At 48.5% G+C, this 17,625-nt stretch overlaps 2 protein-coding genes across 3 annotated transcripts in view; one reads left to right on the top strand and one right to left on the bottom strand.

Annotated features, from left to right (window-relative positions):
* Nucleotides 1-6,189: 6,189 nt before the first annotated feature.
* FABP3 (fatty acid binding protein 3) lies at nt 6,190-13,519 on the top strand. Its single transcript, XM_007979663.3, has 4 exons — nt 6,190-6,350; nt 9,675-9,847; nt 11,748-11,849; nt 13,242-13,519. The coding sequence occupies exons 1-4, from the start codon at nt 6,278-6,280 to the stop codon at nt 13,293-13,295; spliced, it is 402 nt and encodes a 133-aa protein (XP_007977854.1). The 5' UTR covers nt 6,190-6,277; the 3' UTR covers nt 13,296-13,519.
* A 717-nt stretch (nt 13,520-14,236) lies between these two features.
* The window catches only part of ZCCHC17 (zinc finger CCHC-type containing 17), a 68,031-nt gene continuing 64,642 nt past the window's right edge, over nt 14,237-17,625 (bottom strand). For both annotated transcript variants that reach the window (XM_007979664.3, XM_007979665.3), the window contains one exon: nt 14,237-15,152. In XM_007979664.3, the coding sequence (XP_007977855.1) occupies nt 14,991-15,152 (162 nt within the window). In that variant the 3' untranslated portion in view covers nt 14,237-14,990. The remainder of the gene's footprint in view (nt 15,153-17,625) is intronic.

Raw genomic sequence — 17,625 nt, forward strand, 5'->3', positions numbered from 1 at the left:
AAGAAAGTGGGTCTGGTGCCAAGGACCACAGGCAGCCAAGGAAGGAGGCTGGAAGAGAGAAAACATAAACCAGGTACACCTGTCCCAGCTACTGGAGAGGCTGAGGCAGGAGGATCACTTGAGGCCAGGAGTTGGAGAAACATCCTTTGTGCTGCATTCCTCAATTTGTCTTTCCCTAGCTTCGCAGAGTCCTTGGGAGGCTGGCTAGGTGAGGATAGTGATAATGCTCTTTGCAGATTCAGAAACTGAGACCCAGTGAGATCACGACTTGCCCAAGGTCACACAGCTGTTGTATACATATGGCAAGATTGGAACCCAAGTCTCACTCCAGAGCCGCTAAAGCTAGAGGGGTAGATTCTCTCCTTCACTCACTCATTTGTTCATTCATTCAATATACTGTACCTGTCTACAGCCACAGCAACCTGAATGCGCCCCATCGTGTCAATATACTATACCTTAGTCTCCGCCAGGAACTTTTCTTAAAAAGGTTTTCAGTAACAAATTAGACCAAGGAAATAGATGAGACCAGCTATAGAGTCTCGTCTTCTGTCAGCAACAGGGAGAGGCTGGTTTCTGAGAAGACAGATTGCCCCTCCCCACTGAGGTACCCCCCTCTCCCCCAGGGCAGGGAGGGTCATTGTTCTCATTTCAGAGAGCATTCTGCCACAGGCAGCAGTTTCTTAGAAGCAAATTGGTGTTGAGTAAACCTCTGCCATCATTTGTTCTCTCCAGCCCACAGTATCTAGAACTCTTGGGGAACAAGGAAGCAGATTTCCTAGTGGCAGAAGGAACACTCCACTCCACCCACTGTGGCTCCAGCCCCCCTGCACTGTGAGCTAAGTGACAGCAGGGCGCTCTCCTGTTCACCCTGGATCCCCACTGAGCCCAGCACAGTGCCTGGCCATAGGAGGTGCTCAGTTAAGATTGGTAGAATGAATGAATATTTAAAGAGAGAGAAAGGGAAATATGAGGAAACTCATGTCCAAGATCTGAAGGCCACTCTGTGACCTCAATGAGGGGGAGTTGGCCATATACTTGAATCCTATACTACTGATTCAGGGTCTCAAAGGGCCTTGGCTTACTCAAATATCCTGGGGAAAAGAACTGGAAGGAGGAAAGGAGAAAGGAGTTACCATTCCTTCAATATTAGTGCATGGTAGGCTTTCCATTTGTTATCTTTTAATCCTCCTGACAACGCTGAGAAGTTGATGGCCTTCCTCTATTTGGGAGAAAACGAGACTCAGAAGGGGGAAAGGGAGCTTGTTCTAGGTCTCTAGCTAGTAAGTGTAGCCCTGGAATTTAGAATCAGGGCTCTTTCCAAAGACATTGAATCTGAAGATGTCAGAGGCATTCTTCCTTTTTTTTTTTTTTTTTTTTTTTGAGATGGAGTCTTGCTCTGCCGCCCAGGATGGAGTGCAGTGGCGCTATCTCGGCTCACTAAAAGCTCCGCCTCCTGGGTTCATGCCATTCTCCTGCCTCAGCCTCCCGAGTAGCTGGAACTACAGGCGCCCACCACCACACCCGGCTTTTTTTTTTTTTTTTTAGGAGAGACGGGGTTTCACCATGTTAGCCAGGATGGTCTCAATCTCCTGACCTCGTGATCCGCCCACCTCGGCCTCCCAAAGTGCTGCGATTACAGGCGTGAGCCACCATGTTTGGCCTATGTCAGAGGCATTCTAACCAGAGTGACTCCATATTGAATAGAGGCTGGGTAAAACGAAGCTGAGACCTGGTTGGGATGCATTCCCACATGGTGAAACATTCTTAGTCACAAAATGTTTACAGTTAAGGGAACAGGTTAATAATGTTTACTAAACAGACATTTCTTTGCTTCTCTAATAAACTTGCTTTTACTTTATTCTGTGGATTTGCCCCAAATTCTTTCTTGTGTGAGATGCAGGAACTCTCTTGGGGTCTGGATTGGGACCCCTTTCTGGTAAACAAAGACACATGGATCAAGGGCATAAAAAGAAGGGATGTCTAAGACTTGCTGGTCCCATGGCAGGCAGAGGCAGAGGCAGAAAGAGCCCTACCATCATTACCAGCAAATGGGAAAAGTTCCCAGTTGCAGATATTAGGGGTGGGATGGGGCGGGGGTAGTCAGCATCCATAGACTTAGACCCTGAAGAGGCAAAAAAGGAGGGCCATGTGCTTGGGTCAGCAAAGCTTCTAGCTCAGCTTCTTCAGCCTCTAGCTCTTTCCTGGTGCCAGTAGCACATTCTCTAGTGGAGGCATCCAGATGGCAGGGAGGGTCCAGGAAACAGCTGAACATGCTGAGCAGGCCTCCCTTGTGCCCGCTCCCCATGGCCCCATGGATCATCCGGTGCTGCAGCTCATCTCATTGGCTGGCTTCTGGTTACTCATCTCTCCTCTTCTCCATCTTCCCAGCCTGTGGTTGCCATGGAAACAAAGAACAGTGACCTCACCATAGGATGAGGGCTGGGGAGATGCTGCTTTTGGCAGGCACTGGTCTTGCTGCCTGCCAGATGTTATATCCACATCTGAATCTGCCGAGGGCAAGACAGAGGAGCACAAAAAGGGACAGGGCTCACATTCTCCCCCAAATGTAGTCAGCATAACAGAGGAAGAGGATGCAGGTAACTCAGAGGGATGAGGAGAGAACTGTACATACTTAGAAGGGAGGATGTAAACCAGGAGGAAAGGAGATGGGGTGTGGCTTATGGGTTAACTTGGGTGACCCAGGTCTGAGCACGGAGGTGAGGTGGGGGAAGGGCAGTGAGGGTAGTTGGTCTGAGACTTGTCTGGTAGAGCTCCTCAAAGCCCCATGCTGCTCAATTTGGACAGGCCCAAGAGAGGGAGCAAATGGATTTTCTGGCAGTGCCTCCCACCCCAACCCATCCTGAAAAACATCTATAGCCCCTTTTTCACAGTTGCAGCAGTTTCCAATCCTGTCCCAGAAATAAGAAAACTGAGGATTAAAGAAGCAAAGCAATCTGCCTTGGGTAAGTAACTCAGCAGGTAGTGGCAGAGCTCAGACTACGTCTTAGGTGTCTGCACCATCCCTGGAGACAGAATAGCAGCAAGAGGAGCAGCAGCAGTGAACTTTAGTAAGTCAACCATGTTCAGCATTTAAATGTATTATCTTGGGCCAGGTGTCGTGGCTCACACCTGTAGTCTCAGCACTTTGGAAGCCAAGGCAAGCAGATTGCTTGAGGCCAGGAGTCCAAGACCAGCCTGGGCAACATGGCAAAAGCCTGTCTCTACCAAAAAACCACACAAAAAAGTAGCCAGGTGTGGAGCCATGTGCCTGTAGTCCTAACTACTCAGGAGGCTGAGGTGGGAGGATCCCTTGAGTCTGGGAGGTCAAGGCTGCCATGAGCTGAGATCATGCCATTGCACTCCAGCCTGAGTGACAGAGTGAGACTCTCTCCAAATAAATAAATAGGCCGGGCGCAGTGGCTCATGCCTGTAATCCCAGCACTTTGGGAGGCCAAGGCAGGCGGATCACTTGAGGTCAGGAGTTCAAGGCCAGCCTGGTCAATATGGTGAAACCCCATCTTTACTAATAATACAAAAATTAGCCAGGCGTGGTGGCCCGCGCCTGTAGTCCCAGCTACTTGGGAGGCTGAGGCAGAAGAATCACTTGAACCCGGGAGGCAGAGGTTGCAGTGAGCTGAGATAATGCCATTGCACTCCAGCCTGGGCAACAGAGTGCAAGACTCCGTCTCCAAAAAAAATCCCTTCATTTTAAAGATGAAACTGAAGCCGGCGTGGTAGCGCACACCTGTAATTCCAGAACTTTAGGAGGCCGAGGCAGGCAGATCACCTGAGGTCAGGAGTTTAAGACCAGCCTGGCCAACATGGTGAAACCCTGTCTCTACTAAAAATACAAATATTATCCAGGTGTGGTGGCAGTTGCCTGTAATCCCAGCTACTCGGCAGGCTGAGGCAGGAGAATTACTTGAACCCAGGAGGTGGAGGTTGCAGTGAGCCGAAACAGGTCATTGCACTTAAGCCTGGGTGATGAGACTCCTTCTAAAAAAAAAAAAAAAAAGAAAAAGAAAAAAAGAATTGGAGACTCAGAGTGGCTTAAGTGAATTGCCCAAGGCCACACAGCTAGTACCCAACAAATTTCAGATCAGAACGCAGATCTGCCAGCAGTCATTAGCCCAGCCCCAGCTCTCCATCACTGCATTATAAGGGCCACGTAAAGAGACAGTTCTGGTCCCTGGCCACACAGTCCTTGAGAGGAGGCCCTGTGTGTGAAGGCTGTGACCTTGAGTCAGAAATCATCTTTTCCCCCTCCTCCTCTCCTGGCACCTGTTCCAACAGTGAGATCACCAAGGTTCCATGCCCAGCCCTGAGGCCTGTCCCTATAGCTTTGGCAGAAATAAGCCTCTGAGTATTCTGGCAACCGGACTGTCCAAAGGAATCAAGATCTTAGGGTGGGGAGAGGGCTCTTCCTCCCTGGCCTTGTTCCCAGAACAGTCCAGGGAAGGGAGGCAGGGTTTGCACATGGAGAAACAGAGTCCCAGGAAGGAGGGCCTGCCATACTATACACACGTGGCAGGTTTCAGGGCTCCTGTGTTGGCTTCTGCAGGCCCACCCTGGACAGGCTGCTGCTGGCTGAAATTCAGTTCGGCACTACTCCTTAATGTGCAGAGCCTCCTGCCATCCCTCAGAAACTCATTTATTCCTCACTTCCTCTGAGAAGCCTACATTGGGCCCCCAGGTCAGGACACGACGGGATTCCCTTTAGAACCACCACACTAGTTTTGTGTCTGGCTGCCCAGAGGTGTGTGTCTTGTGCCCTGTTGTCTCTCTCCAAAGCAGGGCCTGACACAAAGTAGGTGCTTTATTAACTGGTGAATTAATGAGTGAACTCCTCAGAGTTTCAACATGTTCATCTTTTTAAAAAGAGAAAATAACACAGTAACACCTACATCATGGATTTTGCTTTAAAAGTTCAATGAGGCCAGGTGTGGTGGCGTGTGCCTATAGTCCCAGCTACTGGGGAGGCTAAGGTGGGAGGATCCCTTGAGCCCAGGAGTTTGAGGCTGCAGTGACCTATGATGGTGTCACAGCACTCCAGCCTGGGAGACACAGCGAGAGACCTTGTCTCTAAAAAATAATAATAAAATAAAAAGTTCAATGAAATAATACACCTAGAGCCCTCAGCATGCAATAAAGAGCAATACAAGGCAGGTCTTATTTTTACTGAAAGTGCTTAGTAAACTATACAGTGACAAACCACGCACAGCAGGCTCTCAAAAGGAGGCAGCAAATTACCCAAAAGTGCAGGCGGCTTGCTAGTGTGCACAGGTCAAAGAAAGGGCGGCAGGTGGGGAAGGCAGCCGTGGGCCCTGAAGAGCTGACCGAATTGGCAGAATTTCTGAAGGAGGGGAACTGGGAACGACCTGCGCCAAAGCTCGGAGCTGTGAGGAGAAACCGGAAAAGCCCGGAGCACTTGCAGGGGCGGGTGGGGAGTTGGATGGTGGTGTGGGGTAGGGTGGGGAGGGAGGAGGGCTAGTAGGAGACATTCCGCAGGGAGGGGCAAGCACGTGTGAGGCGGGCGGGGCGCGAAGGGTCAGGCTTTTGCTCAAAACAGGCGGAGGACAAGGTCAGCTCAGCCGCAGACCGAGCCCCTGGTGACTGTCTCCGCCACCGGGCAGTGAGAGTGAAGGGAGAGCGCGAGCTCTGAAGCCCGCTAGACCAAGCTTGCAATCTGAGCTCCATTCACCCCCTCCTATTTCTTGAGACCTTGTCAGTTCCCCTCTCAGCCTCGGGCTCCTCACTTGTAAAACGAGGAGAGATGCCTGTGCCAGAAGTCAACCAGAGCTTTTCCCGGCATGGGCACCAGCCCAAGGGCGTTTTCCTTTTCTAGTCTCATCTCTGCTCTGAACCCAAGCTCAAAGAGGGACTGGGGGACGGAAGATATCCATGCCATGCGCCCTAGCTCTCGGGCTGGTGCCGGCTACTGCCTTCTCAGATTCCAGAGTGCCTAGAGGCCAGGAAAGGGAGAAGGTCCTGCCAGACTAGGGTAGGGACTCGGGGGCCAGGCACTGGCGCTGACGCAGGCAAGCAGGGCGCCACTGGCTGGTCCCCACCCACCTCGGTGGGTTGGGGGATGGGCGGACCAGCCCCTCCTGGGTGAGCCCTAGCCTGGGGCTTCCTATTTCGGGAGCTGGGGGCGTGGGCCACGTCTCCTCATGTGATGCGAGGGCTATTTAAAGCGGCAGCCCGGCCAGGGAGCCGCCGTCGGAGCCCTTGCACGCCTGCTCTCTTGTAGCTTTTCTCAGCCTAGCCCAGCATCACTATGGTGGACGCTTTCCTGGGCACCTGGAAGCTAGTGGACAGCAAGAATTTCGATGACTACATGAAGTCAATCGGTGAGCAAGCCGCGGGGCTCAGGGTGCTGGCTTGGGCTGGTAGCGTGCCTAGCCCCATGCAGCACTCCTGCTGCATCCCTCCTGGTTAAGACTGGGGAATAGGGGAGCGCGGAGATGGCAGCCTGGGCTAGGGCAGATAGGGCCTGTAGGGAGGGGGCTTTGGTGGTCCAAATCTGGTTAGAGACCACGGTAGGGAGGTGGAGGAAGGAGGCAGCTGTGTGGGAGGCTCTTTTCAGGAAGAGGGATATATGAATTGGAGGAAGGAGGAGGGTTTGGAAAAAGAACACTGATCACAGGAAGGGGAGTCTAGCCAGGGGAGAAAAAGAACACGGGCATGGGTAGTTTAGAAATTGGAGGAGACTGAACCCAGAAAGGGAATGGGGCAGCTAGGGAGTGTACTATGACCTTAAACAAGTAGGAAATACCTAGGAGGAAAAAGATTAGTGGGGAAAAAACCGTGGATCAGTGAATCAGATATGAGAAGGACATAAGACAGGAACCTGCAGTAAGCAGCTATCCCCATCTCTCCATGTTGGATTAGGGGAAAGAATTCTTGCAGGAGAATGCCCTCTTTTCTCACCAGCCAGTCTGACCTTGTCCTGCAGTCTATGTAACCAGGCCTTAATCACTGTCTGTGAGCCTTGGGGTAGGGTGGGGCAAGAGGTCCATCATCAGCTGGGCCTTTCCTGCAACCCAAAGCTCACCCACCTGTGCAAGGGGTAGGCAGAGAAAGCCATTGGACTTCTGATGTGCAGTAGAGGGTCCCAGAGCAAGGTCAAGACCTGGGAGGGAGGGTTACTGGTTTAGGAGGATGTGGAAAACTGCTGTGGTGTTGGGATGGAGAAGAATAAGGATTCAAAGAATCATACAGGTGAGGAATTTGGAGATTCCCATACTATCTAGTTCAGCAGGGAAACTGAAACCAGGAGAGTAGAAATGTGTAACAATTCCACAGCAGAGCCAATACGAAAACCTAAGGTTTCTAGATCTGTAACTCAGAGCTCTTCCCACTACCCTACAGGCCCTGGGAGTGGGAAAAATAGGAACTGCTTAGCTAATTATTGACCTCAGCCCTTCTTCTACTGCTTTGGGCTTAGATGGAGAGGTCAAAGCTCTCAACAGCCCCTACCCTATCCTGGGCGCTATGCCCAGTAATTCCAGGTAGGCAGTCATTCTTAGAGGACCACCCCCCAACCCCCACGAACACAGCCCAGCAGCTACTGGGAAGTTTGAATGACCAGATTTAGTTCCTCCTTCCAATGCTGGGCCAGAGCTGAGTCCTTGAACTGAGCTGCAACAACTTTACCATTCTTGTTCCCTTATTCTGCCCCAAGTTGGGTAGGCAGGCTGGTCTCCCTGAAGTCCTGTTACCTTTCAGAAGCTTATGTTAAGGCAGCCTGCATTCTTATTGTAGGAATGGAAAGCCTGGGAAAATACCCTCCTCAGCTCTCAGTAAATAGTGCTGGCTTCATTTCTAAGTAGAACACAGATCTCCCTGAGTCTCCTAAATTCTGTCAGCTCAATATTCTTAGTTTCTCTTGGTTCAGACCCTCACTCATACCGCAGTGGTTTCCTTTTCAAACACTCCATACCTCTGGGTAGGTCCTAAGTGAACAGAGCCCCCAGTGCCGTGACAAGGTCCTGCTCTGTGCAGGGGAGTGTGATTGGCCTGACTCATCCTGATACCAAGGGGCAAGGCCAAGTTCCTCATTGGCCAAGCAAAAGTGGGCTGATAGCATAATGGCAGAGGCAGCCCCTGCCCCTCCTGCTATAGACCTAGGGCTCTCAAGGGGCAGAGGTCCTGTGTAGTACCAGTGACCACAGGCACAACTGGTGGCCTGGATTGAGTATGTGCTGGGCAGAGTCGCCCAGTGAAAACAGTCAACAGTTTTGGAGCCTAGATTCAAATCTATGTCAGTTTATTCTGTTTGAATTTAGACAAGACACTTCACTCTCTTCATTGTAAATTGGGGATAATCTACGCTTCTGGGCTGTTACAAGCATTAAGTAAAACCCATGTAGGGCATGTGCAGAGTACCTAGCTTCCAGCAAGCACTATGTAGCCAGGTACATTTGGAGACTTTACACACACCACTTCACTACACTGGGCTGCCTTCTGCCTCACCTCTGCCTTGGAGGACAGCTCAGCGTAAACTGCTGTGGGGAGAGGGGGCAGTCATGATTAGTTCTTTGTTCTTTACTTGCTTGCAGGGCACTTAGGACTTTGCCCAGTACCCAAGGAAGCCATGCTTGGGTCAGGAAGAGAGTCTCCGTAGAGCCTTAGACAGGGAGTCAGGAGACGGGTTTGAGTCTAACTCATTGTTGCTACCGCTTTAGGCTCCTCCTCAATCTGTACAATAGTACAAATACTTCCTTTGTACCTAACTCCTAGATCATAGATAACAGGCTTTGAAAATGATGGGTTGCCATATATAAGGGACAAGAGCACTAACGCTTCTTAGTTTCAGGATAAAAACTTCCAAAGTTGGAAAGCTCTTATGCCTAAGGCTTTGGAAGGGAAAGTCTACGTTTCTCTTCTTTCCTCAGCCTTATGCTCTAGCCTTGGGAGGTAGTATAGCTGAGCACTTAAGCAAGCTCTGGAGTCAGACAATTCTGGGCTTCAATATCAGATTTGTGACCCTGGGCTTTACCTCTCTTTTTGCATCTGTAACATGGAAACAGTCTTCAGAGGAACAGGAAGAACTAAATGAGATAACATGTACAGTTCTTACTACACGAAAAGTTCATAGTACTTTTTTTTTTTTTTTTTTTTTGAGATGGAGTCTCACTCTGTCGGCCAGGCTGGAGTGCAGTGGCACAATCTCGACTCACTGCAACCTCCACCTCCTAGGTTCAAGCAATTCTCAGCCTCAACCTCCTGAGTAGCTGGAATTACAGGCACATACCACCACATCTGGCTAATTTTTTGCATTTTCAGTAGACGGGGTTTCACCATATTGGCCAGACTGGTCTTGAACTCCTGGCCTCATGTGATTCACCTGCCTTGGCTTCCCAAAGTGTTGTGATTACAGGCATGAGCCACCACGCTCAGCCCAATAGTAACTTATTCCAATCCCAGCTCTGCCACTGACTTGCTATGGCACCGCTGTTCCTTAAGTATCTCATCTGTCTAATGGGATCAGTAATTTGTGTTCACCAAACAGAACGAAGGGCAAGACTGAATTTTAAAATTCCCATGCAAAGGCTTTGAAAGATACAGTCCTCCACTTCCCCATACCCAGGCCTGAGAGTTATGCATTGAGTTTCTTGTACATTGCTTCTCTACCCAAGCTCATGTACTCATAATCTTCCCCCAACCCTCAGGAGTGGGTTTTGCTACCAGGCAGGTGGCCAACATGACCAAGCCTACCACAATCATCGAAAAGAATGGGGACATTCTCACCCTAAAAACACACAGCACCTTCAAGAACACAGAGATCAACTTCAAGCTGGGGGTGGAGTTTGATGAGACAACAGCAGATGACAGGAAGGTCAAGGTAAGTCAGGGAAACAGGGGTTGGGAATGAAGAGTGCTGAGACTCTAAAAGAGAATAGGCTGGTAGTCTTGGCTCCCTGGTATTGTACCCTGAGGGGCAGACTATCATGGGGAATTTAAATGAAACAAGGTTCATAAAGCCTGTGTAGTGCTGGAATGCCACTGCTGCTAAATACATGTCAGTTCTGTCCTCTTGTTTTCTTCCCTCCCTTCTTGGGATTCATCTATTGTCTGCCTCAGAATGGGCAGTACAGAGCCAGGATATTCTTCTGACCTCAGTATCTACTTCAGCTCCAGCTGGGTGACCCTGTGCAAGGTATGCAGTAGCTCTAGGTTTCTTTCCCCTTCCATAGATGGCGGAGTTATGTGGCCATGGCTGTGACCTGAAGTGCTTTAGGAATGATGCCCAGAAGTCAGGGCCCTCCACTGAGTGAGGTCATTGTGGCCTCCAGCAGCAAAAAAGGCAGCCAGGAACAAGAAGCCACCTACTCAGATGCTGCTTCAACTTCTAATTCTCAGACATGGCCAATGACCCTGACAAACTATTTCCGATGTTGCCAGTGGACAGGCAGGAAGAGCTATGTTCCGTGATAGCGCATTCACCTTGTCATGAATGTGTTTGCAGTGTCTTTCCACCAAACCTTAGCCCCCTCTCCCAGGGTTCTGTCACCCTGCAGTGACTGTCTTGGCAGCTTGCCTCAGCCTTCCAGGCCAGGCATGGGAGTGAGAGAACTTAGGGGCTTTGACCTCTATAGGGTGTCCCTATAGCAGTGTTCTATCATGACACTATCATTCAGCCCCATCAGCTATTTCCTCTTCCTCATAGCTGTCCCCAGAAAGCACAGGATCACACAGGTGGCTGGCAGCAGAGCTGGGGATGGTGCCCAAAGATGGCAGTCTACTTGGGATAAAGGTGGCTGCCCCACCACATGCCCCTGCCTCCTTGGACTTGCCTACTTTCTCAAGGGACAAGAACCCCAATTAAACACAATAGCCCTCTGGAATGCCTAGGGCAAAAATATCTACTCTGAGTAGGCAAAAAAAAAAAAAAAAAAACTAGGGGAATGAGAACAAGCAGTAAGGTAAGGATAAAGAAGAGCACACTAAGAGACAGGCCCCATACTCCTTATCACCCAAACAATACACAGAACCTTCTCAGATTCTCCTACTCAACCACCTTGCTCATCAGGATCCCTTAGCCTGGCCTTGTGGCCCCCAAACTCCTAGGAAAGAGAGACCTGGAAGAGCTGCCAAATGAGAACCAGCTGATGTATGTATGGCAGCACCCAGAGCTGAGGAACACTTCAAGGGCATCCAGTCACAGGACTGTGTGGTTGCTGCCCTCTTGTCAGCTAAAGAGGTCACATGATATGGACCAAGAAAAGGTGTAGGAATACAGGCCAGGAAGTCTAATTATCCAATACTTCCTATTGCTAAGGGTCTTTTAGACATCATATAGACTAACCACAAGGCTGGAGAAAGATTCTCAGGACTATTCCTCCTCCTCAGTCAGTCTTTCCCAGGGGTAGACTAGTAAATCCCACCTGTATCTGAGGGGACCAGGCTGCGGGCATCACCTAGAGTACAGATAACTGTCTATCTTGAAGGCTTGTGGTGCTTCTCAGAGCCAGGCTCTCTGGCTCCACCATACTTCCTGCCTCTCCCTCCTTGCCTAGTATCTGAAGGCCTCTTCCCTAGCAAGGCAGTAGTGGAGCAGAGGCTGGAGGTGAACTAGATGTCCTGTGGGGTTAGCTGGGAGGTGGATTGCCTGAGCTCTCGTCCTCACACCATCACTAGTTTGGGTCAAAGGCTGTGTCCTCTGGGGCCCCAGTATCCAGATCGCACCCTGCCCCTCAATCCTGACTAAGATCACAGCTCAGGCCTATACTCTCTTTCCACAGTCCATTGTGACACTGGATGGAGGGAAACTCATTCACCTGCAGAAATGGGACGGGCAAGAGACGACACTTGTGCGGGAGCTAATTGATGGAAAACTCATCCTGGTAAGATGGGCAACTTTGGAGCCATATCTGATTGATTATTACTACTGCTCTTTCAGCCAAGCCTGTTCTAAAAAGCCAAGTCCTCCCCTGAGAGCCATAGAAGCTGGGACAAGAGAGTGGTTGCAGGGTCAGGGTGGTGTAAGGTGGGAATTTTCTGTGTAGTGGTTTTGGACTCACACAGGCTGGGACTCAAATCTTACCTTATAGGCCACATGACTGTGGGCAAATCACCTTCTCCAAGTGCAACTGTAAAATGGGTATAATACCAACCTTGTAGGGCTGCTGGAAGCCTGTAAGAGACAGTGTATGCACAGCACAAAGCATCACTGATTGAGGAACACAGCACGTGCTCCATGTCCTTTGTTTGCTCTTCCTGTGTTTCTACCTTGACTCGCCTCAGGAAGAAGTAGAAAACAGGGCCAAATCTGATCCCAGGCCCTCTAGGAGGGACTCCCATTGCCTATCTCAGCATTCCCTTTCCTCTCCTCCCTAGGACTGCATTGTCACTTGCAGGGACAGGCTCGTGACTGGTGGGGAAACTGAATGACAGTACAGTCCTTTCTTCCCCATTCTAGTCCTACCCCATTTTCATGCTTTCTATGTCTGGCCTACTGCAACTACTTCACTACTGCCTGGGTAGGAAGTACCACAGCCAGGCTGGCAGATCTGTTCAAGCCTTGACTGAATTCCCCCCAGACCCAGGGAGAACAGCCAACTGTAGATTCTGCCTAACTGCAGGGCCTCAGGTTTTTCACCTAGGCATCTTCACTGCACACCTTCTTGGGTCAGCATAACCTCTTAACTGCATTCTTGCACTCACGTGGGACAGGGGTCCCCTTGAAGTTTGGAATGAGGTGCCTAGTTTTGGTGGGGATGTGATACGCAGGACCAAATTCTCAGGGGGCAACTGAACTATGGTGAGGCCATGGGTCTGGCTCTATGATGCCAGACAGGACAGTGGGAGGTACAGGGCTCTGGCCCTGGCACTACTCTAAGTTAGGGAAGGATTGGAGTTGGTAGCCAAATACGGTCCTTTCCTGAGTCTCTGGATATTTTTCCTATTTGTCGACTATAAGCCAGGCACCATCTTAGACACTAAGGATGAAGGAAGCCAAATGGTATAAGGAAAGGAGAAACACTCAGGATCTTGACCAAATTACTTCCTCTCTAAAGGCTCGTGTTTTCCAAGTCTCTAAAATAACAATTACAATGCCTGTCTTAAGGATTTGCTGTACATTATCAGAAAAAAAATTTATACACACACACACACACACACGTACAATGGGCACATAGTAGGTACTCAAGTGACAATTATCAGGAGGAAGGGAGGGTAGAATGCTGGCAATGGCCTTCCTGGCTCCACCCCCCATCTCACTCTGTCTTTCCTTCCAGACACTCACCCACGGCACTGCAGTTTGCACTCGCACTTATGAGAAAGAGGCATGACCTGACTGCACTGTTGCTGACTACTACTCTGCCAATCGGCTACCCCTCGACTCAGCACCACATTGCCTCATTTCTTCCTGTGCATTTTGTACAAATCCACGAATTCTTCTGAGGTCAGGTGCCACTGGCCGGGATCCAGTTCCCATTGTGTACGTGTGTGTGTGTGTTTTTTTTTAACTGCACTCACAGGGTGCTCTGAGGTCAATAAAGCAGAGCCAAGACCACCTGGTTGCCTTTTTGCCTTTGGTAACTTAACTCTGAGAGTCTTGGTTTATCCTGTGTGTCAGATAGTGGGCAGAAATAACTGCCTGAAGGTTACTCAGGAAGAAGCACTGGATGGGAGACTGCAATGGACAATCTTGGAGCCTGTTAATCAGCTGATCACCTTACACATTCAATAATAAAACAGCTGTACCTACACTTTGCCTTTATAGTGCCCCCCCCCCCCAACATGGTCAAATGACCTAGTTCAGTCAGTGATGGGGCTTCCCCAGGTTTGGCTACTGAACTGTCACTTCAGGCCCATCCTACACTGAAAGCTCCTGGGTCTGGCTGTTCTCTGTGAAACGCTGTAGTCTCTCCCTTTCCAGAATTCAGTTTCAGGGCACAGAACCCAGGCTTGTACCATGGTGGTGGGAGAAAATGACCACTGGCCAAGAGGAATGCTGACCTCTGCACCAGGCTAGTACTCATGACTACAAATTCTTACTGCTTCTCTAATCAACTCTGAGGGAAGAGGGCATCTGATCATTACAAAAGGGAGGGCTTATAAGTGATCTCCCAAGAAGGCTAGTGCCTTTGGCTCTGTACCTCTGCTGGGCATCTCTCCAAGGTCTAAGGTAACATATTAAATGTTTTTGTCAGCTAATGCAGGCTCAGTGACTTTAAGTCTGTAAGTTACCCAGGAAGAAGGATTATAGGAAAAATAACTTTCGGTAAGCTTAAAACCAAACACATTTCCATTTAGTGACAGGAATTTAAGCAAGGACCTGAAGTAGAATCAACTGATTCACACAGTAGTAAATACAAAGTAGAACAATGATCTTGGCTTCGCTGTCTGGTTCAGTCATCTGCTGGAATGCAATACACAAGTTAAGTCACACTGCAGACTTTTCTAGCTGTGGCCGCTGGATGCCACTTCTAGCATAGAACTATGTTAGGAGGAATGGGAAAAGTGAGCACCACTTCTCACCATGTTCCCCCTCCTGCTGCCAGTCTCTCTCTGCTCCCATGTTGGATGCAGGAGAGATCACCCACCAATCGGCCCAGGACATACCAATAGGAAGGGTCCAATCACTCTTCTCTAACTACAGTCGAACTCACCTCCACAACAGTCTCTGTGGCTCTAGCCTGGACTCCTTTACAGGAATCCAGCTCTGGCAGTGGCAGCTGGAGAGGGTAATAGGACCTCCTGCTGAATGAAGAAGTTGGGCAAATGAATGGGTGAGCTGCAGGGTTCACTTGCAAAGGGACCAGGAGTGACAAGGAAACAACAACTCATTCAGGCAGCTGCTTTTGACCTCTAACTCCCAAACCTGCCTGTTGCATCTCCCATGGAAGGGGAAAGCCATCTCCCATGGAAGCAAAGTTAAGGGGGTGGGAGGCTATATTCTCACTATTGAGTCTTTCCAGGAGTCTCAAGGAACAAAGCTCCTGGTTCCTTACTCTCAACCACCCCCTACACTCTTTCTGCTCTCACTCCTTGTGCTTCTTCTTGTGCTTCTTCTTCTTTTTCTTCTTCTTTGCTGCCTTGCTGTCTTTTGATGTGTGCCTTGCCCTCTTGCCTGTATCACTCTCAGAGTCTGAGCTGTCAGAGTCAGATGACTTCCTATCTCTATGTTTCTTTTTCTTCTTCTCCTGAAAAGAAAATTTTAAAAATCAACATTGTAGTGTATATTTGCTTTAAACAATCATAGCACATAATTGGTCAGGTGCAATGGCTCACACCTGCAATCCTAGCACTTTGGGAGGCCGAGGTGGGAGGAATGCCTGAGGCCAGGAGTTCAAGATCAACCTGGCTAACATAGTGAGATCTCATCTCTAAAAAAGGAAAAATTATAGCACATAATCAATAGGGGACCACTTGATTTTCTTTTAGACAGTCTCGCTCTGTTGCCCAGGCTGGAGTGCAGTGCAGTGGCACAATCACAGCTCACTGCAACCTCAATCTCTTGGGCTCAAGCAATCCTCCCACCTCAGCCTCCCAAGTAGCTGGGAGGGACCACAGGTGTGCATCACCACACCCTGCTAATTTTTATGGAGATGGGGTTTCTCCATGTTGCCCAGGCTGGCCTCAAACTCCTAAACTCAAGCAATCTGCCCACCTTGGCCTCCCAAAGTGCTGGGATTACAGGTGTGAGATACCACGCCCAGCCAACACTTAATAAAGTATAAGACATTGAAAACAATAAAGTAAATCTTTAAGTACCAACAAGAAAAAAATAGCTAAAACATGTTAAGTAAAAGAACCAAGACATAATATGTATTGTAGGTTCCAGTGTGTGTAACACATACATGTGTATTTATATATACATGCATATGATATAAAGTGTGTATGTTACACATACTTGTGTATATTTAGTGTACACAGAGAACACTGAAAAGGATACATCAAACTGGTAATAAGAGTTACACATTGGGAATGAATTGAATGGGGGAAAGGATATGGGTCTTTCACTTTTTCCTTCAAATACTTCTGTCAAATTTGATTTTTTTTAAAACAAGCATCTTATTACTTTTATTTTTTAAAGTGCAGGATATTAAAGCTGAAAGGGGTCCCTAAAGACTAGCCAGTCTATCTAGAAACAGTGACTCACATATCCAAGGTCAAAGAATAGGAGTAAAAGATTTAGAACTCCTGACTCCTATTCTGGTTTCTATTAGATCCTGGTGCCAGGGGAAATAACTGCCATCAAATAATAAGCCTGTACTTTCTACCCTTGAATATTCATCATCTCTAACTTTACAGCCACCTCGCAAGATTATATTCATAAAGAAAAGAGCTGAGAAAGAACTTTCCCAAAACTATACCCACCACACCATGCTACCAAAGTAACAGTACAAACCCATACAAAAGACGAGAGGCAGATTCCCAGGTGTCTAATGGGGCAGCATGAGCAGATTTTAAGCACAGCATAAATCTCTTCTTTGAATTTCAAATACCTATATTGCCTTTGTAAGGTTTCTAAGAAGAGGGAGAAAGTATGGGAGGAGAAAGAGCAGAAAAGGATGCCAGCTTCCAACCAGCACACTCAGAGCTATAAATCTAGCTGAATGATACACCAGGTCTTAGGAGCTGGCTGTGAAAAATGGTGGAAAGAACACTGAAGCAGATGTCAGACAGACCTGGACCTGAGTTCTGGCTCTGCCATTTACTATTCTGCATCCGTGGGCAAGTCATCTCAACTCACTGAGGCCTGTTCCCTTCAAATGTAAACTGGAGATAAGAATAACATCTACTGGTCAGGCGCAGTGGCTCATGCCTGTAATCCCAGCACTTTGGGAGGCCAAGGCAGGTGGATCATGAGGTCAGGAGATTGAGACGATCCTGGCCAACATGGTGAAACCCTGTCTCTACTAAAAATACAAAAATTGGCCGGGTGTGGTCCCGCAAGCCTGTAGTCCCAGCTACTCAGGAAGCTGAGGTGGAAGGATCGCTTGAGCCCGAGAGCTGGAAGTTGCAGTGAGCCATAATCCCACCACTGCACTCCAGCTTGGGCAACTGAGCAAGACCCTACCTCAAATAAATAAATAACCCCCTGCCAAAAAAAAAAAAAAAAAAAAACAAGCAAAAAAAAAAAAAAAAAAAAAAAAACAAACCACCTATGGTGACAAGTTAATGAGATAGTATCTAAGGCTTGGAAAAGTTGAAAGCCACTTGTCCCAGATCGCATAGGTACAGTTGGGATCTTCATGTAGATCATATGAATGGAAATCTGAGTTTTCCTATGTAGTACATGGCCCCTCTTTCTGTATAGCAACAGGAGGCCTCATGGTATGGTCATTAGAACAACAAATTTTGGAATAAGATAGAATTAAGTTCAAATTCTAGCTCTGCAACTTAACTCACTATGTGACCTAGAACAAGAGATTTAACTTTTTTGAACCTCAGTTTTCTTTTCAGTAAACTGGAAATAGTAAGTACCTATTTCAAAGGATGCTATCACGTTTAAACATGATAAGCACTAACTATAGTGCCTGACACATTATAGTCACTTAGTGGGAGCTATATGTATTCTTCTCTCATTAACTCCCAGGATGTTCTGACAGCCTGGCCAAGCATCTACAGGAGATAAGTCAACGTTTTAAGAGGAGATGAAATAACAATTCT

Source organism: Chlorocebus sabaeus, chromosome 20 (genome assembly GCF_047675955.1).
Source record: "Chlorocebus sabaeus isolate Y175 chromosome 20, mChlSab1.0.hap1, whole genome shotgun sequence".
NCBI lineage: Eukaryota > Metazoa > Chordata > Mammalia > Primates > Cercopithecidae > Chlorocebus > Chlorocebus sabaeus.

What these genes read in the sequence shown, in the direction of transcription:
- FABP3 (XM_007979663.3), top strand. Translation starts at nt 6,278, where the DNA reads ATGGTGGACGCTTTCCTGGGCACCTGGAAGCTAGTGGACAGCAAGAAT. An exon ending in TGACTACATGAAGTCAATCG is followed by an intron (nt 6,351 to 9,674) that starts GTGAGCAAGCCG and finishes CCCAACCCTCAG; the next exon opens with GAGTGGGTTTTGCTACCAGG. An exon ending in CAGATGACAGGAAGGTCAAG is followed by an intron (nt 9,848 to 11,747) that starts GTAAGTCAGGGA and finishes CTCTTTCCACAG; the next exon opens with TCCATTGTGACACTGGATGG.